Here is a 26,372-nt window from a genome sequence, read left to right as displayed (position 1 = left end):
AACATGGGTAGAAGAATTCAAACGTTAAATATACTCTATTTGGAGAAGAAATCTATTTACGTACTTTTTTAACGTTAAAGTAGGTAAGAAAATAATCGATGCCTATTCTTAGTTTCAGAAGGGTTAAGAAGGAAGGGGTGTGTTTCTGCCGAAAATTACACGAGTTTTACTTCAAAAAGATTTGTGTGAGTTCATGTTAAAGTAAGTTAACTTAATACATGTATTTTCATTAACCTATACGTAAACTTACGAAGAACCCTCTATAATTTGTTACGATTCATCATCATCATCATGAATATCATCAACTGCTTCCAGCATGCGGCCGGGTCAGCATTATTCTTCATAAATATAAGGTGAACATTTTTACAATTTATATATCATAGCAAGGCTTCGTCCTCGGGAAGGCAAATGATTCCCAAGCAAATTAAATCTTATTTAAGTTAGTGAGAAAACTGTTTTCTTATAGCGTGGCTTATTCAGGGAAGTCATACCAATTCAATAAATTATAAATACAGGTTACAAATAATAGAACTCATATTTGTTTTATTTTTTCAGGCATTTGTTTATACATCAACAGCATACTCTAACTGCATATTCAGTGAAATTCAAGAGATTGTTTACAATTACAGAACGGAGCTCTCTTCAGTTTACCCGAAGCCGCTTTCACTTAATACAAACATACCAATATCAAACGAGTAAGTTGGGTGATAGTTAATTAAAAACATAATAATTTTTGTTTGGTGAAATTTCCTATTTTAAAATATTATTTTTTTTATTCAAGGTTTCTTAAACGATGGCCAAACACTTACACCTTGTCTAAAGCTCTGGCAGAAATTGTAGTCGAAGACAACTGTAAAGAAATGTCGGCGGCTATTTTGAGACCTTCTATCGGTAAGTTTTCTTTGAAAATCACTTGCATTTATAGATGTATATATTTGCATGGTACTGATTAGGTCTCCGCTGAGGTTTCCTTTGTCGGCCCAGGACCACAATTGGTGTCGGCCTCGCACTAGGCGGTGGTGCCCCGTGTGCTTCAGGGGCAAGCACAAGGGTTCCCTAGCCCTGAGACATGCTGACGCAGTGAGCGACGGAGACAGCCTGGATAGCTGGGAGAGGTTGGGTAGGCCTCCACCGGACCGCGGGTTCGCTGGGTGATTGAGGAGTCCCAGTGTGAGGCAGGCGCCAGGAGTGATGACAACTCTAGAGGGCTAAAGGAGCATCCACCTTTCTGGTTAGCCGAGTCGGGTAGGGGGCCGAAGTGGTACATATGCTGGGATGGGTTCCTTAGCCCCTGTGTATAGCCAAAGCTCTAACGCCATTCCTGGTTGCATATGTGGCGTGATCCGCATCCACACACTTGTGGGGGCTCCAGGGCGGCAGGGCAGTTAGGCTAAGAGCGCCGGGTTAATAAAGAAAAGGGGGGAAACCCCTGTGACATATATATAATACATAATATATTTAATATGTAATTTCGTAAGTATCTACTTTGCACTAGGCGAAATATTTGTGATGACATTTGGTGACAAGTTTATTTTGTTCCAGCAGTAATTCAAACGCTTCTATTTTGTGCCCCAGTGATCCTAAATATTTTTTCTTTATCATTAGAAATCCTACAATCTGACTTCATATTTTTGATTAATATTTTCTCATCAAATATTGCAGTGTCTAAAAGAAAATGTTCCACTATCGAAATTACTGTTCAGAAAATATGGATTTGGCACTTATATTGAGTATTGTGAATCTCCCATTTTCTATTTCATTTTGTAATAATAGTTGGGCTGCGACTGCGTTAATGTGTACAGAACTGTTCGAAAGAGTTATTTAGACAGAACATGGGGAAAGGTATTGCTTATTTGTATGAACAGTAGTGTAGTTTGGGGGCTCCGGAGACAGGCTTCTGGACCGAAAGGTTCCGAAGATTTCCGAGTGGGTGGTCGAAAAATACTGACTTCGATATCTCCAAGTTGGTGGTACTGGACGATATCAGCGCGACCTACTGAGGGGTGTCCGAAACAAGAAAATGTCACCTCGCACAGGGCGACTGATAAAGCATTGGGCTTAAGGAGGGGACTAGTGCAGCGCTCTGGTGGCTAGTTTGTTGCGTGAGGTGCCAGGGGGCAGGTGTTCAGCGGGCATTCAAACACCCATGGGAAGCAACTCGCAAATCTGCCACGAGAGGACAGAGGTGGTACCTTCGCTGACCGATGGGCGTCCTTGGATACAGCCCGGGTTTGATGACCGGCCAGTGAACTGGGCCTGGTTCCCCAGAAAGGCTGGAGAAAGGTGGTGGGGTTGAAACAGCTCTGCTGTGGGAAATTAAGCCAGAGACATGCTGAAATGTAAGTTAAGATGGCCCGCGGGTGTGCCTGAAATCGGTCGCGTAAGGCTGGCTCTCAGAACCTAGATGCTCTAATAGCTTGCAGGACATAGCACTTCTTGTCACGGCTCGGAGGAGAACGGCCGTGCACCAAGGCGCAGATAAAACGAGCGCACTGTCTGACTTGCACTGGGTCGGCAAAATCAGATTTAGTGCTGGGAAAAGATTGGGGATACTGGCCTGACAAAGATTAAATGGGAGTTTACAGAGAGCGAAATAGGTTTAAGTTGTTTAGCTGCAAAATTGACTGGCAAAATTATTTTTCAAAATTCAAATTTAAAATTTTGCCAAAAATACTAATTGGCAGCACATTTGGATGTGGTGGACAATCAAGGTGGTGAACATGATATTATTAAAAATGGTAGAATCCAAGATGATGCTGGGGTCACAGTCGCAATTTTACCATTAAAAGTGCAGCATTTTGGAATGGGACTCTTGATTTCCAGATGAAGTCTTGATGAAATAATACAACATGGCGGAATTCAAATTGGTGGGAAGTCCTAGAAATCAAAATAATAGAATTAAAAATGTTGGAAAAAAAGAAGGTGAAATCCAAAATGGCGGCCAGGGTTAAGGTTATCTAAGAAAACCACCAGGGTCAAGCTAAAGGTCATAGGTATTCCAAGATGGCCGATGTGGCATCACAATCTAAGATGGCAGACACCCGGCTCTAGCTCCACACTTCGACTCTACTAGCCGGATATACTATGTTATACTACTAGAAGTGTATGGACCAAATGTGTTCACCATGTCAACATGTTGTTCACTTGCAGTGATAGGCGCATGGGAGGATCCTCTCCCCGGTTGGCTGGACAGCCTGGCCGGACCTGCGATGTTCATCGCAGGCAACTTGCTTGGTTTACTGCACTTGGTGCACATTGAGCGAGGTGTCCTGAGTGACACCGTGCCTGTGGACTGCGTGGCCTCCGCGGCCATAGCTGCTGCCTGGGAGGTGTCCTCGGTCCGGGAGAGGTGAGTGCTCCACTTGACCGGTGGTAGAAGGATGGAGTCGAACTTCACACAGACATTCGGCTGGTGGCAGAGATATGAACATCACCTAGACATGCGGCTGGTGGCAAAGGGATGAACTAGCACTACACTCTGACACAAAGTCGGTTGCAGATGAATGAACTAGAGCATATCTCAGTCACTTTCTTAGCAGCAGAGGAATGAAGTATATCATCACTTATACAAGAAAATTCCGGCAGAGGCAGGAATTATAGCCTCTCAACCTTGCGGACCTTGTGGATACAGAAACGTCGTATACGCGAAACGGGAGAGGTGTTAGAGATCCAGCTATGACCAGAGGCCGAGGCTACCCATCTTAGCATAGACACCACCTTCACCCACCACCTCACTTAGCTAACCAGGCAATTGGATGCGTCCTAATCTCCTAGACGTTATCAGAATTGCTGGCGCCTACCCCATTCTACCACATCCCACTGGGACCCCTCAATCACCCAGTGAACCCATGGTCCGGTGGAGGTCCTATTAAAACCCTCCTAGCTTTCCAGGCTAGTACCGGAGCTGCCGGAGCAAGCGATCGGAGTACCACTACCAAGTCAGCCCTGGCTAGACATGACAGTCCAGTCGTGCGTGACCTGGAGGACCTCGGGGTTACTCGGTACCTCCCCCGACCACTGGAATAGGGGAACATATCACACCTAGTCGAGCAGTTTACAGCTCTTTTTTAAGCCCACGTGCACCCGAAAATGCCGGCGCCATTCTCGGTCGTTTCCATTACCATAGGCCTGATCCATTCACTATGGGCCCTTTGGGACATAGACACTGAGGCTCGGCAGTTGAAACCCCCAGAAAAGGTTTCAAACACATCTGCTGTTGCCAACAGATTCAGCCCATTCACCATTTCTGGTCCCATACATGCAATTGAGGATGCACTGCAGCAGGGTTACGCATGGCATTGTCCTCTTCAGTTAAGGCGATGCTATGACCAGAGGTTGAGGCTACCCATCCCAACATGGCTACCACAATTAGCCGCCAACAGTGGTGGCCACGTGGAGGCAGAGGATTGCCTCTTGGTGCGGAGAGGCTATGTATTCGCATCCTTGAACCCATTAAGTGAACCTGTTGGATCATGTCTCGGATACTAGAGCCGGCAACAGCTCCGACACATCAGACGACAATTACCTTCCGCAGGATCAGTTCCACTCCTGCCACATCACGGAGACAGCGCTCGCTGGCTCGCCACGTGGACTCGTGCCGCGAGTGACGAGCTGTGCCTCGTACGAGGCGCTCCGCCGACGATCATGGCTTAACGGGCGTACTGGAACCGACTGTGCAGCACAAGGCTACAATGTCCTTGTAACTGTAACAACTGAGTTGCCAGAAACTGTAACAAGCCCATGCAAAGTATGCGAACTTATCTTTACTTTGCCTACGAACTGAGGCGACAGTTACATATTTTTTACAGTTTGCTGCGATGTTTAATGCGTGTGATTTTTTTAAGCTGGTTTGCTGTTCAGTTATCTCGGGTGTGTTCGCTAGATTTGCAAGACTGCTCCAATAAAGGAAACAGTGAAAAACATAAAGTTTTACAAGGCCATCATGCACTGTAATTAGTCAGTTTGAATCACGTAATTTTTAAAGGCATAGTTTGTAATGCTGGACAATGTAAATTTATAAATGCATGGTTTTATGCAGCGAATTTATAGTAATCAACATTTCAGTACATTCCTGCACCCAGTCCTATGTTCTATTTATGCCCATCTAACTGTGTATTCAAGTGGGAGAGTACAGTTGCATTCAGTCGTTGGATCCTGCATATGAACTATCACATGACCATTTTTAGGAATGTTTTTAATCATTAGTAATAAATCACTCACCTTCAATTTCGTTGAACTTTATGAAATATTAATAAATAGATATTAATTATCATTTTGTGTCAGCTGCGCAGCAATTTTCTTAGTAATAGCCGATACGTTTATATGAGTATTTTAATGGTATTTTTGTGTATATAATCCTTTACATGAATACTTATATTTATACATTATTTATTTAATAAGAGTTATAATATTTTATGAGAACTTTCTCATTATATTCACAAAGCTGATTAAGTCAGTTATAAATGTACAGGTCGTCTGTAATTTGCTTTAATGATACATAGGCCAATATATATATTTACTTTAATTTGGAGTTGAATTTGGTTTTAAGCACTGCTAAGTAAAATTTTTCTATCTTTGTCGTATCGTAACGACCATCCGCAGAGTGTTGTGTACGTCACTGTTCATGCTCTGGAAGGGCAATAACAGCTACAATGCAGCCGGCTATTACAGCTATTCGGTGTAGGCTGGAGGTGGGGGTGCCGAAGGCCCACTCCTTCCGACATAAGAACACCCTGGCAGGGGTACTCCTTCATGTAAGAGAGGATGCCTCTGTGTCTACCCAGTTTGACGGCGGTCGTCGCTCGACGAGTGCAGTCGCATCCGGGCCTTAACTGGCTGTAAACCCGCCGGGCCGAGGTACGGCGGGTCGGAGGGTTTTCCGAGGCGACGAGGACACCTCGTGGCTGCACTCTGAAGCGTGATGGTCTGGTCAAGCTACCGGCGAACAGTCTGCCGACGAGACCAAAAGTTGGTCGTAGTACGGGGAGAATCCCCCATGTTTGAATGGTGCCCCGCTGAGGTTTCCTCTAAGGCCCAGGATTCTTGTTGGGAAGGACTCGTACTTGGGAGTGGTGCCCCGAGTGCTTTAGGGGCAGGTATCAGAGTTACCTAGCCCTTTGACGTGCTGACGTGATGAGCGACGAGAACTGCTCCGGTTACCAGCCTGGACAGCTGGCAGAGGTTGGGTAGGCCTCCACCGGACCGCGGGTTCGCTGGGTGATTGAGGAGTCCCAGTGTGATGCGGGAGACTGGGGTAGGCGCCAGAAGTGATGACAACTCCGGAGGGCTTAGGGAGCATCCAACTTGCTGGTCAGCTGAGTGGAGTAGGGGGCCGGAGGTGGTGCATAAGCTGAGATGGGTAGCCTCAGTCTCTTTGCATAGCCAAAAGCTCTAACGCTCTTCCTGGTTGCGTATGCGGCGTATCCGCATCCATGCCCATGGGGGCCCCAGGGCAGTAAGGCCTCACGGCTAAGAGCGCTGGGTTAAGAAAGAAAAGGGGAGAAACCATATTTGTGACATTGTGTCTACCCAGTAATCCTGGTCCATGTTCTCTTTAAAGATCTGGACTGCTAGAGTGACAGATACTACACTTAAGAGCACATATGTTGGGACCCAGTCTGAAATCCTTATTCAGATGAAATTGACCTGATAACATGCTGCAATTTTGGTGATACATACACAATGTTTTAATTTTTGGTATTACAGGGCATCAGAAAATCCTTTTTCGGCATGAATTATTACAGTTGAAGTACATACTTTTAATGGTACCTTTTTTAAACATCTGGATATTTCTTCGAACACACGAAATTGTAATGGCCTTATTTAGTAAAAAATAATAATAAATAAAATTATATATTAAGATAATAATAATTTACCTTGGAAGTGGCTGGAAAAAAAAGGAAACAGGCTAACAAAACTTAGCACCTTAGAGGCGACACTAAATGCCAAAATAAGAAAAGATATTACCTCCCTGTAGACACTGTGGAGACTGTGGATCCGTAAATTTATTTTAATAAATAAAGAATGCAGTTTCGTCTATAGGCGTGCTTCTATTTATTTTTCTTCATATATCTGAATTGTTACAAAAGTAAATAAACATGATTTAAGGTTATGCCAGAGTTCAGTTTTTAATAAGGCTGGCCCGAAAACGATTACACAATTGCATTAAGGCATAATTTAAAAAAAAAACATTATGCAATATGTTAACATATACAATTTGCACACTAGTGATCTTGTTTCTACATAAGTTATACCGATAATGCGCCATTTCGGCACCATTATTTTTAATAATAATAAAAATTAGAATATTTCCTAAAATTATTATTATTTTATCTAAACTAATATGCCCAGTTATCAAAACTTCGTCGGCCTAGTGTACGGCCGGACCCATGCTTCTTCGGTGTAGTGCTCTCCCCCCTTTTTTTTCTGACACGGGTGTTGGTAGCCAGCACCGACGTGTCGCAAAACGCTTGCGGAAGGCAACCTGCCACCCACCACCACTTCCGAGAGACAGTCTAATATCGGCATCTTTCGCCAATAACTCCGGTCAGGTTCAACAATGCCCAAGCACGTCTGTGTCTCCGATGGAAGCCATTTTCCCACCAGGGTAAGCGTTTCTCTCCAGCATCCCCCACCCCTCCCTTGCCAAAGGTATTGGGAGCCAACGACCCCCGATGACCCGGATGGCCCATCCGAGAGCGATTGGTCACCAGTATGGGGCGCGATGTTTGAAAATACTTGCACCCGGGTCTACCGTACTTCATGCCCGCGACATCTAGCGAGAGCGGCCAGAACTAACGGGCAGCTTCCCCCTTCTCTCCGCCAGAGGGCAGCATGTCCCTGGCCCCTCCGAGCCAGCCGTAAGGGATCGACTGAGATCCAACTCGAGAGGTTGTTCCCGACGAGTCGTTACTCGCGACTCGCCAGGGCGAGGTAGCGGGAGGTGCCATCACCACCCTCCCCCCTCCTTGGATGGGTGCAGTAATTTCTTTAATTAGGAGCGCCGACGCCATTTTTGGACATTCGGCGGGTAGCATCTGGACAGTACGGATCATACGTCGCGATTCGCGAGAGTCTGCCACTGTATTATTTCCAAGACTCGGCACTACGACATGTAGTCTCGAACATCAAGGCATAGATGCCTTATTTTTTTATTATTTAAATTGGCTGCCCGTACTATTTTCTTTTTCATCTAAATTTTTATTACTTTGCTCGTCATGGCTACCGCGGACTCCTGCTCTGCGAGTTGCCAGCTCAACTACTGGAGCCAGCCAACGTGCCTTCACCCCTCTGTATTGGGCAGGTGCAAGGATTATATTGGAACAACACTGCCAAAATTAGCAGGCCGTGATTGCGCTCATGGAGTCACAAGATTTCTCCCCACACCGGTCGACATACAAGTTTCTTCATAAATAAAATTCTCTGGACTTTAATCTTCAGAAACCTCCGGTACCAGGACCGCTAGTTTTCAGGAAATAGGATTTGGTTACATTCATTTCAAAAGCAAATTAAAAACAAAATTTAATTGTCTTTCTGTTGAGCCTGTGAGCTCACATAAAACCAGGGTCAAGTTTAAGAGATATGGTTGTTTTTCATTGTTTATGTATTTTGTTGCCCCGGGGCTCCCTTCTGTTTGTAATTAATGTATTTTAATACATGTGTACTTAAAGATAAAGATAAAATAAAAGAAAAAGCTAAGTAAATAATTTTAGTAAAAGGGCAGTTATATAAATCAAACCAGCATTCTTGTTATTTCATTATTACTCATCCTCGATCCACATAGCCTCCTAGAGTTTCTAGTAGGTTATAAGAAAATTCCTTTGTACGATGTCTGTGCACCTCTGTGATAATAATTGTTTTTTGTTTGTGGGCTGATGCTTCCAAGGCATTATTTTTTACATATTCATTTATTGAGTGTTTATCTGAAGCCCAGCGTACATTACAAAGTAATTATAAAAATGTGGTGGTATTTAAATTTTGCATTTTTGCATGACTTGTTGACATCCAAATTATTGCGAAAATGGCCCGCTGTTAGTGTTACAGAACATAAAGGGTCCTGAGTCATCGTTGAGAATTTGGAAGTCGAAAGTCCATAGCTGGTGTATTTAGAGTGATTATTTCTTATGATTATTTGTTGGCTGTTATCTCGGCTCCGGTTCTTGGACCCTGTCTGCGAACAAGCCAAATCCAAAGGAAATAGACCTAATTTTTACATCTGTAAACATCTTATTAACATCATAGCTAGTCATATATTAATTGTTTGTTGCATCAGATGTTATGAAAGCATTAAGATACCGTTCAAGTGTAGAAAATTTTACATTGAAAACCCTACAAGATTTTCTAAAATAGATACTCTTTTCTGGAGGTTTTTACTGCCAATTAGCATTTTTGGGCACAATTGTAAAGTTGAATTTTTTAATTATTATTTTAGCAGTAATTTCCTAGCTAAAACTTAAACTTTTTCCACTCACTGCACACTCCCACTTAATCTAGGCTATTACACCAATTCATTCCCAGTTCCATATCTGATTTTTGCCAATTCTCTGTGAGGGCTAGCATTCGGCTCATCTCATCCTCGCTTCGGCGCACATCTGGTCACTGAAACATGGACTGTCGCCGTGACCAGGACTGCTTGTGGCTGCATCTTCACAGGGCCCCGAGTTTCTGAGAGCTCTCCTGAGTTGAGCACTTAGAGGCATGCTCACGAGTCTTTTTACCAAACCCACAAGTCACATCTCTTGGCTCAGTAGAGCTCTGTTCCCACTGCCCCTGAAAATTTTCACCCCTTCCCTCTTTTCCACGAATCACCATCCAGAGCATTGACCGGTGCTTAACCCTGGCCAGCGATGGTCTATCTGAAGGTCTGGACATGAGTGTTCAAATGTACCACCTCTGAATCTGTAATTATCAACTAATCCGAGCAGTTGTCGAGCTCAGCCTGCCCCCTGGCGACTCATGCAACAAACATCTGACTGTCGTTCTTTCCCGAGCCAGTAGAGCATTCCACCAGTCTCCTCTGTAAGTCCCATGCTTTTGAAATAGTCTCATGCGATATGTACGAGTCGACTTCGTCTAGGTTTTGGCCATTCCCCAGTAGATCGCGCGGGCACCAGAAGAAACATCAAGATATCGAAGTCAGTATTTCTCGATCCCTCACTTGGAAGTCTTCGGAACCTTTCGGACCTGAAGTCAAAGTACCCTCCCCCCTGTTTCTTTCTATATCAAGCACCTGCTTTAATTAAGCGTTACACCGACCCCCCAGGGACATCTTGGTGCGATGTCAGACTGACTACTTCGTTTATCGGCCGGAGCTAAGAAAGATTCAATTTCTACACGCCCACTAGGATGGATGTAGTCGTCTCTTCAAGGGATGTTCTCCGCAAGTTTTTAGATAGTAATTAGTCTGTGTTTCAATGAAGAAATTTTAATATTTTTCTACATTTTAATAATAAATCTAAATTATGAGTGCTTCCGCGGCAAACCGCGCTTGCTTCGGCCAGGATTTCGCGCGCGTGCCGGCAGGACCACTCCTGGGCGTAAGGAACAACACCCTGTTTTGGTGAGTTTTCAACAGCCTCTTTCTCTTCCCCAACAATTCCAGTTTTTGTGGGAATTTTTGCCCAATTGACGACTGCGTGTGAAGCAGGTCTAATATTTTGAATTTGGCTTGTTCACAGTATCTAAGAATTGGTATCCTAGAACTGGTATCCAAAAATTGGTATCCAAGAGCCGGCTCCGAAATTGCAGCCAAATGCTCTTCCTCGTCTTCGCTAACCAGAAACTACTGAGGTGCCACCTGGCAGCCCGCCTACAGTAGAATGTATCACTCCCGACCAGCAAGTTGTAACTATACGACCCCCAAATTCCCTGTAACGTCTACAGCGTGCCAGTGCTACGCAATTTCTAAGCGCCAGCTAATTGTACTATATATGTGATAACTCAAGTGGGAATTGCAGGAATTTAATTATGCTACATGCTAATAATTATTACTCTGGGATTGTTAATTTTTATTTTTAACTACAGTGTAAGTCAACTCATAATAATTTGGCACTGGCCGGCCCTACTATAAAATTTTAACTTCTTATTAGGATTATCAATATGATGTTTTGTTTACTATTGTTCAATTAACTATGGTAGAAAAATAAATAGAGGCACAGTTATAGACGAACATGCATTTGTTGTTATTTATTCTTTTGAAACCTAAGATCCACAGTCACCCAAAATGTTCCCAGGGAGTGTAACAGGTTTAATAACAGCTTCAACTTTCATTGACTTAGGATCAACATGATATCTTTTTCTCCCACTTAAACTTCGTGGCATACTGACCTATAGCAAAATACGAAATAATTGTGACATAATGTACCTACGTTCATATATCAGTGTTACAGTGATACAGTGATGTTGATTTGATCCGAGGTACACGATGGTGCGATTTTCAATACTTAACCTTCTCAACATCCTGGGTTATTTTTAAAATTAAAATATTACATATCAAAATTACTCACCAATAAGCAATGATTCAGGTTATAATGTGATTTAAAGCAAATACCAATCGTCATCGTGTAACAAAATAAATAGTAAAACCTAAAGTTGCTACTTTTTGAGCTAAAAAATTAGTATTTATATTTTACTCGAAAACAATAACACATGGACAACCGTTCTCTCGATTGCTTTCACTCTACTGAGTAAACATTGTCTTAGTTCAGTTATATCACGTAGATAGCAGCATCTGTCAAGAAACTGAAGGGTGATACAAGGTACACTATGATCAAGGTACAATGGTCTGCCTTACTGTTAAGTTTCTGCACGTGTTAGAAGCTATACTTCTATGGCATTACTAAAATATTAATCTGGAACATTTTATCTCGATTTATCCTTTATAGAAATATAAAAAGTTTTGTTCATTTTCCAGAGGCATGCCAAGGGTGTATAACTTGGTGTCTGGGAATGCCAACCCCATCGAGTGGGACTGTTTCCTGCTCCTGGTCATGGATACCATTAGGCACATGCCATCCATCAATGCAAGATGGTACACATTCTCATTGGTGTGCCACTCGAGAGTAACATACACATTGCTGGACATCGTGATGCAGATGGTGCCGTCGCTACTGATGGATATACCGGGCCTCCTCCTGAAAGGCCAGCACAGGTCAGCAATTAACTGTGTGTTTATTATTATTATTTTATCAGCAGTTTTTCAATGGTACCAGTAAATGACACGGGACAGGGATATTGGGTTATGCCATGTGTAGTTTGTAAATTGTGGTCCGACGGCAGGTTACAGGTTGAGGTGTCTAAGGTGTCGATGCTATCTTGGATTATGACTTCACGGTGACCATATTGTATGACCTTGACCTTCAAAATTTGCTAAAAATGGGGAAAATGGCTCAAAATTTGCCATAAATGGCACAAATTTCACATAAATTCACCCAAATTATCTCTTTTTAAAGGGGGGTAGGGGGAAATTCGGCTAAAAATCTCAAAAAAAAAAAACCGGAAAAATTATATTTCCTCTTTTCAATGTGAAATTCCCGTTTTGAGAGAAAATTTCCCAGTTTTATTTCTCAAAAAATGCCGCAGACTTGAAATGTTCTCCACTGGACTTAAATTTCCCATGGCCAATACTCAGATAAACCTCTGGGAAGGGGGGAACTTTGATCTTGACTTTGACCGCAACTGCCATCTTGCATTTTTCGTTACGGTCGCCAATTTAAAAATCCGTAATTTTAATGCTAAAAATTGGGAAAAATTTTATATAATAAAATGTTATTTAAGATATGCACTAATGTCATGGAATCCTCGGTTTGAACCCGGTGAAGTCATTCGATTAAAATGACGACGATTCCTTCCTCCACGGAAGCCACCGGCATACTAACCTCCCACCATTAATGCCAAGGTAGATATTATATCATCCAGTATTATGTCATTGCAGACATCTTGTTTTTGTCTGCTGCTCTTAGGTCCACCATCTTTTTTCGACTGCTGGAGAGTGCTGTTGCCATATTAGTATAATGTTTACCCGCTTGAGTGCAGTATTCATTTATTGCCAGAGTGGCTGCTATCTTGAATTTAGCCGCCATCTTGATATTTTCTAATTATTTACCTATAAATTCCGAATAAAATCCAAACATTATCAAACAATCACATTTAAAAATAATGATTGATTCGATCAGCTTCTGTAGTTTCGATCTTTGATAAATACTGAACTCCTAAACGGCTGGGCCGATTTTAATGAAAATTTTGTGTGTCCTCAGGTGGATTCGAGATTGGTTTCGATTTACAATTCAGTCCACTGGAAAATGTTAGTTAATTAATTTTTTTGTTTATAAATTGTTGTTGATCTTTGGATGGTTTAGTTTCACAGTATGTGTGTGTGTGTTGTGTAATTATTTATGTGTTTTGTATTTAAATGATTTTGTCAGTCTCATTTTATTCTACGTTTTAAAGTTGACGTCGTCCCAAGTGCTCCTCCGGCTCGCTGAGGCCATTATTGCCCGTCGCTGCTTCAGGCTTGCGTGTGCGCCGGCGCCCGTGCGCAAAAGTGTAACAGGTTTTGTTTATGTAATTATGTAAGGGTGTGGATATCTATTTGTCTGGTTGTGTTGATATTGTGTTGAGTTCAAAACGGATAAAATGTGATTCCCGGGCGACTGAGTCGCGTCTCCCCGCCTGTGACCATGTGGCTCCACGCACTCGCACACGAAGGAAAGAGGGGAGATTCATGTGCACGCGGCAAGGGGGGAGGCCGCTGAGACGTCGCGGAGCGTGGGTGGAGTCAGTCGCCGAAGTGGCATGAGAGAGCGCGGTCGCGAAGGTCACGTCACCGTCAGTCGTTCGCGTCGTCAGTTACGTCACCGTCAATCACGTCACCGGGAGTCACGTCACCGTCGTTCGCGTCGGCAGTTACGTCAGTCTTTCATGTCATCGTCAATCGCGTCACTGCCAGTCACGTCACCGTCATCCACGCCACTGTCAGTCGCGTCACTGTCGTGTCACCGCCAGTCAGGTCACTGGTAGTGTCGTGTCGCGCTCAAGGTGCGTGGAGCCGGGCCTCGCCCTGATGGACTGTCACAGAGGGGAGCCGTGACAGCCCATGTACAGTGTGACGTGTGCATTAAACACACCTTAACGTCAAAACTCTTTTATTCCACCTAAGTTAGGGTAGTTCCCTTGCCACGTGGCACGTACCCTCTCTACCGGAGCAGCTGGGCAGCGACTCCGAACCACGGGAACGGCCCTAACGTCGTCAAAATGGCGCCCAACGTGGGGCTGACCATGAGCTTTTACATAGAAACGGACATGAAAAGTGCGGATTTTCAAAACTTTCGGGAGCCGCGAGAATGCTGCAGGGAGTCGAGCGTGGACAAGAGCGGCGCGGGAGCGGAAGCCGACGCGCCAAAATGGTGTGAGATTGCGCCGTCAAGCGATAAGAGCGCGTCACACAGGTATCGGGTTTCATTCGGCCGCGCAAGTGAGTTCGCTCTTCCCCCTTTTCCCCTTCAAGGGATCGCGCCGGATGAGCGCAGGCGAATTGCGCCCTTCGGGTCGAGCGGGAGCCGAGTCCAGCCGAGCGACGACGAGTACAGCCGAGTCGGACCATTCAAGATCACCGCGCCGCCGGGTCAACTTCCGCGGGACGAAGAGCGTGCGGAAACGGGACCTCCGTCAGTGGAGGGGGGGAGGCGGGCCATGCCTGTCTGTTCCCCGCCACCTGACGTCCCGGTCCGCCGCACGGGCCGGTCAGCCGCGCATGTCGCGGAATGCTACACACCTGTGCGCGTGAATATGGACGGGGTCTGCCAGGTGTGTCATAAGCCACACGGAGAGGGCAGCTTGCGAGGGGAGGGCGCTACACTATGGTGCTCATGTACCCCTAAGGAAAAGACTGTAAAAAAGGAAATATATAACCATGGCACAGAGCGGGCCGTGATAAGGGAGCGCGTGACGTGCGCGATGGTAGGCTGTCCCGGGCGACCAGGCGAGACGGCGCAGTGCTATGTGTGCGGCACTGTCAGACACCGGATTTGCACGACTGCACGCGAATTCGCTAATTTCAGGGACGGACTATTTCTATGCGCAGCCTGTAACGACGGTGTGCGGCGCCATGGGGAGGCACAACCGGAACCGGTACCGCGAAATGCAAGCGTGGCGGTGTCACTACCTGTATTCACGGGGCGAGCACATGAAGATCCGCATGCATTTCTGCAAGCATGCTGGGACAGACTATCAAGACACGCGGTGCCCGAGGACGAGTTCACGGACAGAGTTAGTGGACAGCTCCGGGACAGTGCCCAAGCCTGGTGGGCGATGGCAGGCGAATACCGGATGTCTTGGACCGAATTCGTTACCCGGTTCGAATCCCGTTTTGATGACGCGCGTTCCCGTGCCAGCTGTCGGTACCAGCTGTACTGTCAAACACAGCGGGCCGGGGAAAGCGTGGAAGGCTTTATTTATCAAAAGCTACGCCTCCACCGACGTCTGACGACAAGCGGCTCAGTCGCCGAGATACTGCCAGTGATTGTGGAGCTACTGTCACCGGAATTAAGACCTTTCATGCGTAACGCCGCGGGAAGAAGCGTGGACGATTTCCTAGCCATGGCGAGAGAAACAGAGAGAGACATCCAGGCCATACAGAGTGCAACGGAGACCATGATGCCGTGGAGGCCCAACCCCACCCCGGCGGTGCTGTCACCAGAAGATGCTGGAGCGATGGTGCGGTACACTGGCCCGCCAGCACCGCCGGACAGATCCGCCCAGTCGCCGGGGTCGCGGGGACGCAACCTTGAGCCACAGGGCCAGTCGAGGCTGACCTGGCGGCAGGCCGACCGAGGGGAGCGACGCGGAGGCCCGACAGCCCGCGAAGAGCGGCCTCCCCGCTGCAGGTACTGTCCAACAGAAATGTACCACTGGCACCGTGAATGCCCCGTCAAGGCCGCCGGAGAAGGGGGAAACGGAGGTGACACAACACCATCGGGAAACGCCTTGGTGAGGGCGATGAGACAGCTGGGCCCCGCTCTCCGAAACTCCAACCAGCCACACCGCCCCGCCCACCTGACGTCGGCGGGGGCAGCCGCGCCGGCCCGACGGGCCGTGCCCCGAGTCTTCGGCGAGCTATGCCGCTCGCCCCACATCGTCGGCGTCCCCGCCAGCAGCTGCGGGCGCCAGTGAGCTACCGCCCCGCCCACCTGACGTCGGCGGGGGCGGTCCGCGCCGGCCCGACGGGCCATGCACCGAGTCTTCGGCGAGCTATGCCGCTCGCCCCACATCGTCGGCGTCCCCGCCAGCAGCTGCGGGCGCCAGTGAGCTACCGCCCCGCCCACCTGACGTCGGCGGGGGCGGTCCGCGCCGGCCCGACGGGCCGTGCCCCGAGTCATCGGCGAGCTATGCCGCTCGCCCCATGTTGTCGGCGTCCCCGCCAGCAGCTGCGGGCGCCAGTGAGCTACCGCCCCGCCCACCTGACGTCGGCGGGGGCGGTCCGCGCCGGCCCGACGGGCCGTGCCCCGAGTCTTCGGCGAGCTATGCCGCTCGCCCCACATCGTCGGCGTCCCCGCCAGCAGCTACGGGCGCCAGTGAGCTACCGCCCCGCCCACCTGACGTCGGCGGGGGCGGTCCGCGCCGGCCCGACGGGCCGTGCCCCGAGTCTTCGGTGAGCTCTGCCGCTCGCCCTACATCGCTGGGGGCCTCGACAGTAGATGCGGGGCTAGAGGATACGCTGTCCCGGCTCGGGCGCATGGGTCCCGAGGAAGGCAGTCTACTGCGCATACCTGTCCGGGTGGACGGCCGGGAACTGGAGGCGCTGGTGGACACCGCCGCCAGCCACAGCTATATTGCCGCTCACCTCGTCGCCGGTGCTGACGTGACAGCTGAGGCTGGGACAGTCCTGCTGGCCACCAGGGGAGCTTGCGCGCCCACGTCTGGGCGCGCCCAGGTAAAAATTCACATAAGGGACCATGTTAGCCAAACGGACGCCATAGTGTTGCATGAGCTACGAGAGGAGATTATCCTGGGAGCCCCCTGGCTTGCACAGGTCGATGCCACAATCGAAGTCCGTGCCGGGCGCTTGCACCTTGGTACCCGCGGCCGTTGGACTGTCTACGGTATCCACCGGCCTATTCCATCCCCACCTCTCACAGTTGTAGGTTTGGATGAGCTGACCCACGGAGTTCCAGCCGAGCACCACGCCGACATCGATGAGGTGATAAGGGCTCATTCGCAAGTGTTTGCAGCTGCGGACCAGTTACAGAGGACTACAATTACAGAGCATAGCATACCCCTGGTGCCCCATACCCCTCCATTCCAGAAAGTGTTCGGGTTCGGACCCCGTGAACAGGATGCCATACAGGCGCAAATCGAGGAGATGCTGGCGAGTGGCGTCATAGAACCTAGTAATTCACCTTATAATAGTCGTATCGTAATGGCCACCAAGAAAGATGGAACGCTGAGATTTTGCGTAAATTTCAAAGCAATAAATCACCTCACCATTCCGGCACCACCACCATTAATCAACATCACGGATGCCCTCGCTGGCTTGGGGAAAGCCACCATCTTTTCAAAGCTTGACCTCAAGTCGGGGTACTGGCAAGTGCCAGTATGCCCCGCCGACCGCCCCAAAACAGCCTTTACCGCCCCAGACGGCAGGCGCTTCCAGTTCTGTGCGATGCCGTTCGGCCTGATGGATGCTCCTGCGACCTTCCAGACCATGATGGTCCGTGTCCTGGATGGCTACATTGGCAAGTTTGCCCAAGCCTACCTGGACGATGTGATCATCTGGTCATGTTCGTGGGAGGAACACGCACACCATCTGGCCTTGGTGTTTGAGCGGCTCGCCAGGCACGGGCTGACGTGCGCCCCGAGGAAGTGCCACATTGGGGCGGAGGAGATCGAGTTTCTGGGCCATATTGTGGACGCAGAGGGATGCCGCCCGCTGCCCAAACAGCTGTCCATTATTGAGGGCAAGCAGGCACCCAAGACACGGAAGCAGCTCCAGAAACTCATGGGGCTGTTGAATTGGTTGAGGTCATTTGTTCCCCACTTCGCCTCGATTACCGCGCCAATGACCGACCTGCTTTCACCTAAGCACAAATTCCGGTGGACCCAGGCCGCCGACCAGGCCCTGGGCGAGGTAAAACAACAGCTCCGCAACTGCCACACCCTGTCGCGGCTGGTTCCGGACGAACCACTGTTCGTGCAGACCGATGCCAGCCAGGAAGGCATGGGGGTGGTGCTGTACCAGCTGGACGGCCAAGGCCAGAGACGTATCGTCGAGTACGCGAGTGCCAAGTTTGGCCCAGCGGAAAGACGATACCATGTCAATGAGCAAGAGTGCCTCGCTGTGGTGTGGGCACTAAAAAGATACCGACACTACCTCGAGGGGCGCCCCTTCATTCTCCGCACGGACAGCCAGTGCCTCAAATGGCTGGATTCCGTGAAGGAGGGCAAGTCAAAGTTTACCCGGTGGGCCCTTCTCCTCCAAAGCTTCCACTTCACGGTGGAACATGTACCCGGCCGGGAAAATGAGCTCGCTGACGAGCTTTCCCGGCACCCGGACCCCAGAACCATAGTCTACGATGACCAGGGGTGGGACAACCTCCTACCCCCGGTTCCGATTACCAACTATTCGGACCCGGCCCCCAACGATGCCTTACTGTACATGCTGCCTGGGCCCAGCACACCAGAGCCGGCCATCCAATTCGCCACCATGGCAGAGCTGGTGACTCACGTGCGTGACGCCCAGCAGGACGACCCACAAACACGAGCCCGACTGGCCGAGTGTGGCGACCAAGCATTTCCCTATCAGCGTAGTCTCGACGGCATGCTTCAGACCCGTGGTGCTCGCAGAGGAAGCCGCTGGAGTATTCATGCACCCCCTGCTGCACGGCCAGCCATCCTACTGTTCTTCCACAGTCATGAGCTGGCGGGGCACCCTGGGGCTGAACAGACCCTGCGAGAAATCCGCAGGACGTTCCACTGGCCGGAGGTCACGGCCGACGTTAAGCAGTTCGTGCGTGAGTGCCAACGCTGCCAACAGTGTAAGGCGCGTCGACCTGATGGCGTGGAGCAACAGGTTCCCCGACGCCCTGACCACCCATTCCACGAGGTGGCTCTTGACATTATGGGCCCCTACCCACGCACCTCCCGGGGAAAGCGGTTCATCATTGTAGTCACTGATGTGTTTACGCGATGGACCGAGGCGTTTGCTGTCGCCAATGTCAAGGCGGGAACAATCATCGCCCTACTGGACCGAGAGGTGTTCCCACGGTATGGGTATCCGAGAGTGCTGCTCACGGATAATGGAGTCCAATTTACGGGTCACAGCTGGCGGAAGGCATGTGGGCGGTGGGGGGTCCATCATCACACCACCCCTACCTATCATCCCAGATCAAATCCCACTGAACGCCGCAACCAAGACATTAAGACCCAGCTCCGTATCCGCCTTGATGAGGACCACACTAAGTGGGACATTCACCTCCCCACCCTCTTGTACTGCCTCCGCCGGCGCACGAACGAGGTAACGGGATATTCTCCAGCTGAGCTGCTCCATGGTCACAACTTAGCATTGCCAGCCGAACTGGGCGTCATTCACACAGAAGAACCTTTCCCGGTAGAGGACCTACGGGCTGGGGCACGCAGGCATCAGGCCCAGTTTTTGGATCATCGAACACCCCAGTCCCTAAATCCACCCCCGCAGATCATTCCAGGACAGTTTGTGCATGTAAGGCTCCAGCATCTGTCAGCCAAGGGCCGTGGGTTTTGCGCGGGCCTCGCGCCCAAGTGGTCCGAGCCCAGGGAGGTGGTGGCTCGCTTGGGGATGACCACTTACCTGGTGCGGCAGCCGAATGGCCGAATGGCCAAAATACACCGTGATGCCTTGCGGCTAGCCACGGTCCCGATGCCGCAGCAGCCATCAACCGTAGGAGCCGCAGATAGTTTTACAGACCAGGACTGCCCCAGGGACCAACCAGAGACACCACGAGGAGGCCATTGTGCCAATTCTGACCCGATGCCCCTAGACACCGACCCTGGAAGAAACCACTGCAGTAGGGAAGGAAGGAGATCGGACTCACCTTTGGTGCCGACGAACTTCGGTGACGAAATGGTCACTGGCAATACCAACCCAGCAGGTTGCGAGAATTCTTTAAATCCCAAAGCTCCAGTATTTTCCCGAGAAGCTACGCCCACCCAACAAGCATATGGGTATGAGCCCAACGGTTTCACCATGGACCACCTGGATGAGCTTGCTGACAGGCTGGACTCCAGGGATGCCCAAAACTCCGTCTTTAACACATCCCTTACCCCAATCCCTGATGAAGAGGACCCTGAGTTACCAACCATTGACACCATCCCTAAAATAGTATTCCCCGAGGAAGTAATGGAAGGGTTAAACGGGGATGAGTACCACCACCACATAGGTTATCCACCTGAAGGGCCCTGTGGTCCCGAGGAAGGGGTCATCATTGAACTCCTTGATGAGGTGAAGGAAGGGGACAGATCCCCACCTATGCACCCAGACACTGCACCGAATCCCCAGGTTCCGGAAATAGCCCGCCATTCCACTCGTCAGCGCAGGCCTCCCTCCTACCTGCTAGACTATTGGCCATGGGTACTCACCCAGCAGGTTACTCCTACTTCCGCCCATGGGATGCCAATATGAACGCCCGAGTGCCGAGTGTTAATGGTGAAGTGCGTGTGATCGTAGCATCAGCGGGCAAAATGACCTCGGGGAGGGGGGAGCATTTGACGTCGTCCCAAGTGCTCCTCCGGCTCGCTGAGGCCATTATTGCCCGTCGCTGCTTCAGGCTTGCGTGTGCGCCGGCGCCCGTGCGCAAAAGTGTAACAGGTTTTGTTTATGTAATTATGTAAGGGTGTGGATATCTATTTGTCTGGTTGTGTTGATATTGTGTTGAGTTCAAAACGGATAAAATGTGATTCCCGGGCGACTGAGTCGCGTCTCCCCGCCTGTGACCATGTGGCTCCACGCACTCGCACACGAAGGAAAGAGGGGAGATTCATGTGCACGCGGCAAGGGGGGAGGCCGCTGAGACGTCGCGGAGCGTGGGTGGAGTCAGTCGCCGAAGTGGCATGAGAGAGCGCGGTCGCGAAGGTCACGTCACCGTCAGTCGTTCGCGTCGTCAGTTACGTCACCGTCAATCACGTCACCGGGAGTCACGTCACCGTCGTTCGCGTCGGCAGTTACGTCAGTCTTTCATGTCATCGTCAATCGCGTCACTGCCAGTCACGTCACCGTCATCCACGCCACTGTCAGTCGCGTCACTGTCGTGTCACCGCCAGTCAGGTCACTGGTAGTGTCGTGTCGCGCTCAAGGTGCGTGGAGCCGGGCCTCGCCCTGATGGACTGTCACAGAGGGGAGCCGTGACAGCCCATGTACAGTGTGACGTGTGCATTAAACACACCTTAACGTCAAAACTCTTTTATTCCACCTAAGTTAGGGTAGTTCCCTTGCCACGTGGCACGTACCCTCTCTACCGGAGCAGCTGGGCAGCGACTCCGAACCACGGGAACGGCCCTAACGTCGTCAAAGTGTAATAAAAAATATACATTGTGCAAAATATGTAAGGTGCAGTATTGAAGTGAGTATTTTACACGACTTTTCATTACTTTTAATTATGTATAGATGTGCATTCAATAACAATCAACTTAACCTACAATTTTAAATTGTCAGTTCTCATTTTATTATATGCAACTTATGACGCATATAACGCCTCTTTGAAAATAAAAATATAATTTTGTTAAATAAATTATAACATTTATAAAATAAAAATTACTTATAGTAGTTATAGTTTAAAGTATATTTAAAATTGAAGTTTTATATTTTTAATTTATAGTATATTTAAAAAAAATATAATTTTTGGATTTACAACAGGACATCTGTCGGGTCCACTTTAAAGTTTGTGTTCAGGTGGATTCAAATATGGTTTAGATTCACAATTCAATCCAATAAATTAATTTAATAAATTTAATTAATGTTGTTGAAATTTGATTGTTTTAAATTGGATCCGGTTGGAAGCACTGTACTCGCGTTATCGAATATTCAAAAATATTTTATTTTTATTTCAGTTCGGCCCCGCAGATGGTGCTGCAAATAGATTCAGGGAAATTTCCTGTAAATTTTCGAATTTAAAACGTTTGAACAGAACAAGATCTGTTGGGTCCGCTAGTAACTGCCTATATTTGCCTATGTATGTTACGTGTAGTCTGTAGGATCCACTATGTGCCACCAATTAGCATTTTTCGACACAATTGTAAATTTGAATTTTTAAATTATTATTATTTAAGCAGTAATTTTGTAGCTGAAACTAAAACTTTTTCCACTCATTTTACACTGCGACTTAATCTTTGTAAGGCTAGTTCCCCAATTCGTTCCCAGCACCGTATATGATTTTTGCCAACCATATCACGAGCCAGCATTCAGACTCGTCTTATCCTCGCTTCGACGCTCGTCTGGTCACTGGAACACGGCCGGCCGCCGTGACCAGGACAGCTGATCCATGCATCTTCCCTGGACACCGAGTTTCTCAGAGCTCTCCTGAGGTGAGCACTTCAAGACATCCTCACAAGCCGTCGTACCAAACCCACAATCACGTCTCCTGGCTCAGTAGAGCTTCTTTCCCACTGTCACTACTGTTTCCAACCTCCCCCCTCCTCAATAGACTCCAGTAAAATGACCGGATACTAACCCTGGTCTCCTTCAAGGATAGCCAAAGGTTTTCCAACGTAACGCCCCTGACCTCTAGTGGCGTTATTATCAACTACTCCGAGCAGTTGTCAAGCTCAGCCTACCCCCTGGCGACTCACGCAACAAACATCGTCCTGTCGTTCTTTACCGAGCCACCAGAGAGCTCCACCAGTCTCCTCCATAAGACCCCTCGCTTTAGAAGCAGCCTCGTGCGACATACGCGAGTCGATTTATTTTCTGTTTCGTCTACCTCCTAGTAGATAGCACTGCCATCGGGCGCCAGAAGAAACGTCTAGATATCGAATATCGATTTCTCGACCACTCACTCGGAAGTCTTCGGAACCTTTCGGCCCTGAAGCCGAATTATTCCCCCTTTCTTTCTAAATCAAGCGCCTGTTTAAATTAAGCATCACACCGACCTACCAGGGACTTCATGGCGCGACGTCAGACTGACTACTTTGTTTCACGGCCAGACTCAGCAAGATTCAACCTCGACACACCCACTAGGATGTAGTCGTCTTGTAAAGGGATGCTTCCCTAAGTTTTTAGATAGTAATTAGTCAGTCTGAGTCTCAATGTAGAAACTTTTATATTTTGATAAATTTTAATTAATCTAAATTATGAGTGCTTCCACGCCCACTGCGCTTGCTTCGGTCAAGATTTCGCGCGCATTCTGGCGGGACCACTTCTGAGCGCAAGAACAACACCCTGTTTTGGTGAGTTTTCAACACCATCTTTCTCTTCCCCGACGATTCCCATTTTTGTGGGCTTTTTTGCCCGTTTGACGAATGGCTGTGAAGCAGGTCTAATTCTTTTGGATTTGGCTTGTTCACAGACAGGGTCCCAGACATTGCAGCCAAATACTCTTCCTCGTCTTCTGTAACTGAAAGCCACTGAGGCACCATCTGGCAGCCCGGCTACAGTAGAATGTATCACTCCCGACCAGCAAGTTGCTACAACACGACCTCCAAATTCTCCGCGACTTCCCCAGCATGACAGTGCTGCGCAATTTCTAAGCGCCAGCTAATTGTACTATGTATGTCATAACTAAAGTGGAATAATTGCAGGACTTTAGTTATGCTACATGCTAATAATTATAATTCTGGGATTGTTTATTGTTATTTTTAACCATGGTAAAGGGAACCTCTTAATAATTTGGCACGGGCCGGCCCTAGAAATAAATTTAACTTATTCATGTATTAGCCTCTATTGATGTATTAGCCCCATTGTAAAGGTTAACTTCTTAACATATAAACCTTATTATATATTTTAAGTAATTAACAGTAGTAAATAATAGTTCCTCCGAGATCAGGATGCAGGTAGTGGATTGTGATTGTCGGTCAGCCATATTGGATTCTGACATCACGGCGGCCATCTTGGATAAGCGTAATGGGACACAGTGTAACGGGACACAACGTAACGTGACAAGTAGATCACGTTGCCATCTTGGACCCGCCATCTTTAAATCGAGCGCCCCACTCATTATGATAAAATTTTCGTCTCTGTCGCCATATTGATTTTTTTATGTTCCACTGGAGGCCGCCATCTTGGATACCGTCGGCTTTGTTTCAGATGTTTGTTCCTAGATAGCGCCAGCATCGCTCTTGGCTTTTTTCTGTTCCACTGGAGGCCGCCATCTTGGATACCGTCGACTTTGTTTCTGTTATTTGTACCTAGATAGCGCCAGCGGCGCTCATGTTTTTTTCTGTTCCGCTGCAGGCCGCCATCTTGGATACCGTCGACTTTGTTTCTGTCGTTTGTTCCTAGAGAGCGCCAGCGTCGCTCTGTCTCATCACGTAAGGTCGATGTTCCATTACCTACCAGAGCTATTATGATCCTTATCGACATATTAAATTTAATTTTTTTATGAAAAATATATTGGAAACGCTGTGATTCGAACCATCGCAGCTCTGATCTCTAGGTTGGAAAACATACGCCTTTAACCGCTCGGCCATCGAGACATTTACCAGACTGAGAATTAAATAAGGTATATAAAAAATAACATGCATATTTGGACTTGTAATTTTTTTTAAGTTAAAGTAATAATAGCACCACCTGTTCGAGACAGAACCACCATCTTGTATTAAGATGTAACTGTTGCAATTATCATTATGGTCGCCATCTTGAAAATCTGTAATTTTTATGTTACAAATTCGGGAAAATTTTTAAAAATCATTAAATAAATTGACAATAAATATAATGATAGATTATATCGACTCCCGTCCCTGGTTCGAAACCAGTGAGGGCAAAAAATAAAAAAATGGCTACCGATCCTTCCTCCACAGAAGCCACCTACAGACTGATCTAGCGTCACCAATACCAAGGTTCATATATCGTCAGCTGATATGACGTCATGTCCGCCATCTTGTCTTCATACGCTGGAGACCATCATCTTGTTTTCGTCTGCTAGAGTGTGCTGATACCATGTTAGTATAATTATCTGGTCACCACACCTTTGACCTTGACTTTGAAATTTGACCTTGACCTTAAAATTTGACCTTGCCATTGAAATTTGACCTTGAATTTAATCCTTGACCTTGAACTTAGACCTTGACCTTGAAATTTGACCTAAACCTTGAACTTTGACCTTGACCTTGAAATATGACCTTGACCTAAAAAATTTGACCTTGAAATTTGACCTTGACCTTGAAATTAGACTTTATCCTTGAAATTTAACATTGTCCTTGTTGACCATCATGGATCCGACATTTTATGTTCAGTACATGCTACCAGGAGCTACCACCTGCTGGAGTATAGCATCTTGTGTGTGTGTACTTGTATTATAGAGTACATTTCCATCTGGTTAATTTTATTCTAACCCGCTACAGTGCAGTAATCATTTATTACGAAAGTTGACGCCCCCGCAAGCCCCTAGGGAGCGTCCTGAACCGCGTAAAATTGCCGGAAATTACCTGGTATAGTGTATCGCCATCCGACATATCAGAAAAATAGGTTACGGCACACCGTTCACCCAAAACTCTCGGCATTCAACACGGGTATAAAAAAATATCAGGGCTTAATTTAAACAACAAAAGAAAGGAATTTGCTTGAGAAAGCACAACTTTTGCGGCAAGTACGACAAAACAATATTTATTAATCTGAACGTCTGACATCAAACTATTACAAGCATTAAAAGAATATAAGCATTCGCCGGTACCTATTAATTAAATCGGGCCCGATGCTATAAACTATATATATATATTCATACCCAGCACATGATAAGGAAATATAAAAATACCCTAATCTTAACATCAGTTACAAAGACACCTTATACTTATTTAAAATCTCAAATAAACCAAGTTCGAGCTAGTAAACGCCTTCCTGGTTACGCGACGTGCTCAAGTGTTCGGGGGACAGGTACCCTTAAAACGTTCAACGCGAGTCTCTACCATTTGAATTTCATCTTAAGTTTCAATTATTTACTTCACGTGTCCATATCCTAAAGTTGTTACATGTAACTGGGGGAAAACAGACCTCCGATGTAAAATGACACTCTCAGGCTTGATGTAATTATTTCTGCCACCAATCTCTTGCAGCATAACTCCGTGGCACAAGGGGAATCACAAGGGAAGTCACTCACGTATCGGCCCGACGTCTCCGTATGATTAGCGAATCCTCGCTAAGCCCCACTGGTCCTCAGGCCAGTCGGTGCTGACAGCTATACCAGCCGGAAGGAGCC

At 47.6% G+C, this 26,372-nt stretch overlaps 2 protein-coding genes across 3 annotated transcripts in view; both read left to right on the top strand.

Moving 5' to 3' along the window:
* LOC134539399 (putative fatty acyl-CoA reductase CG5065) overlaps positions 1-26,372 on the top strand; it is a 54,696-nt gene that overhangs the window by 13,308 nt on the left and 15,016 nt on the right. For both annotated transcript variants that reach the window (XM_063381400.1, XM_063381399.1), the window contains exons 4-7: positions 556-695; positions 782-891; positions 3,151-3,349; positions 11,912-12,148. In XM_063381400.1, the coding sequence (XP_063237470.1) occupies positions 556-695; positions 782-891; positions 3,151-3,349; positions 11,912-12,148 (686 nt within the window). The remainder of the gene's footprint in view (positions 1-555; positions 696-781; positions 892-3,150; positions 3,350-11,911; positions 12,149-26,372) is intronic.
* LOC134539400 (uncharacterized) overlaps positions 22,465-26,372 on the top strand; it is a 146,105-nt gene continuing 142,197 nt past the window's right edge. The window contains exon 1 of the mRNA XM_063381401.1: positions 22,465-22,548. The gene's annotated coding sequence lies outside the window, so the exon portion shown is untranslated. The remainder of the gene's footprint in view (positions 22,549-26,372) is intronic.

The sequence above is a fragment of the Bacillus rossius genome, chromosome 15 (genome assembly GCF_032445375.1).
Source record: "Bacillus rossius redtenbacheri isolate Brsri chromosome 15, Brsri_v3, whole genome shotgun sequence".
Taxonomy (NCBI): Eukaryota; Metazoa; Arthropoda; class Insecta; order Phasmatodea; family Bacillidae; genus Bacillus; species Bacillus rossius.
This window is presented reverse-complemented; position numbering and strand designations above follow the sequence as displayed.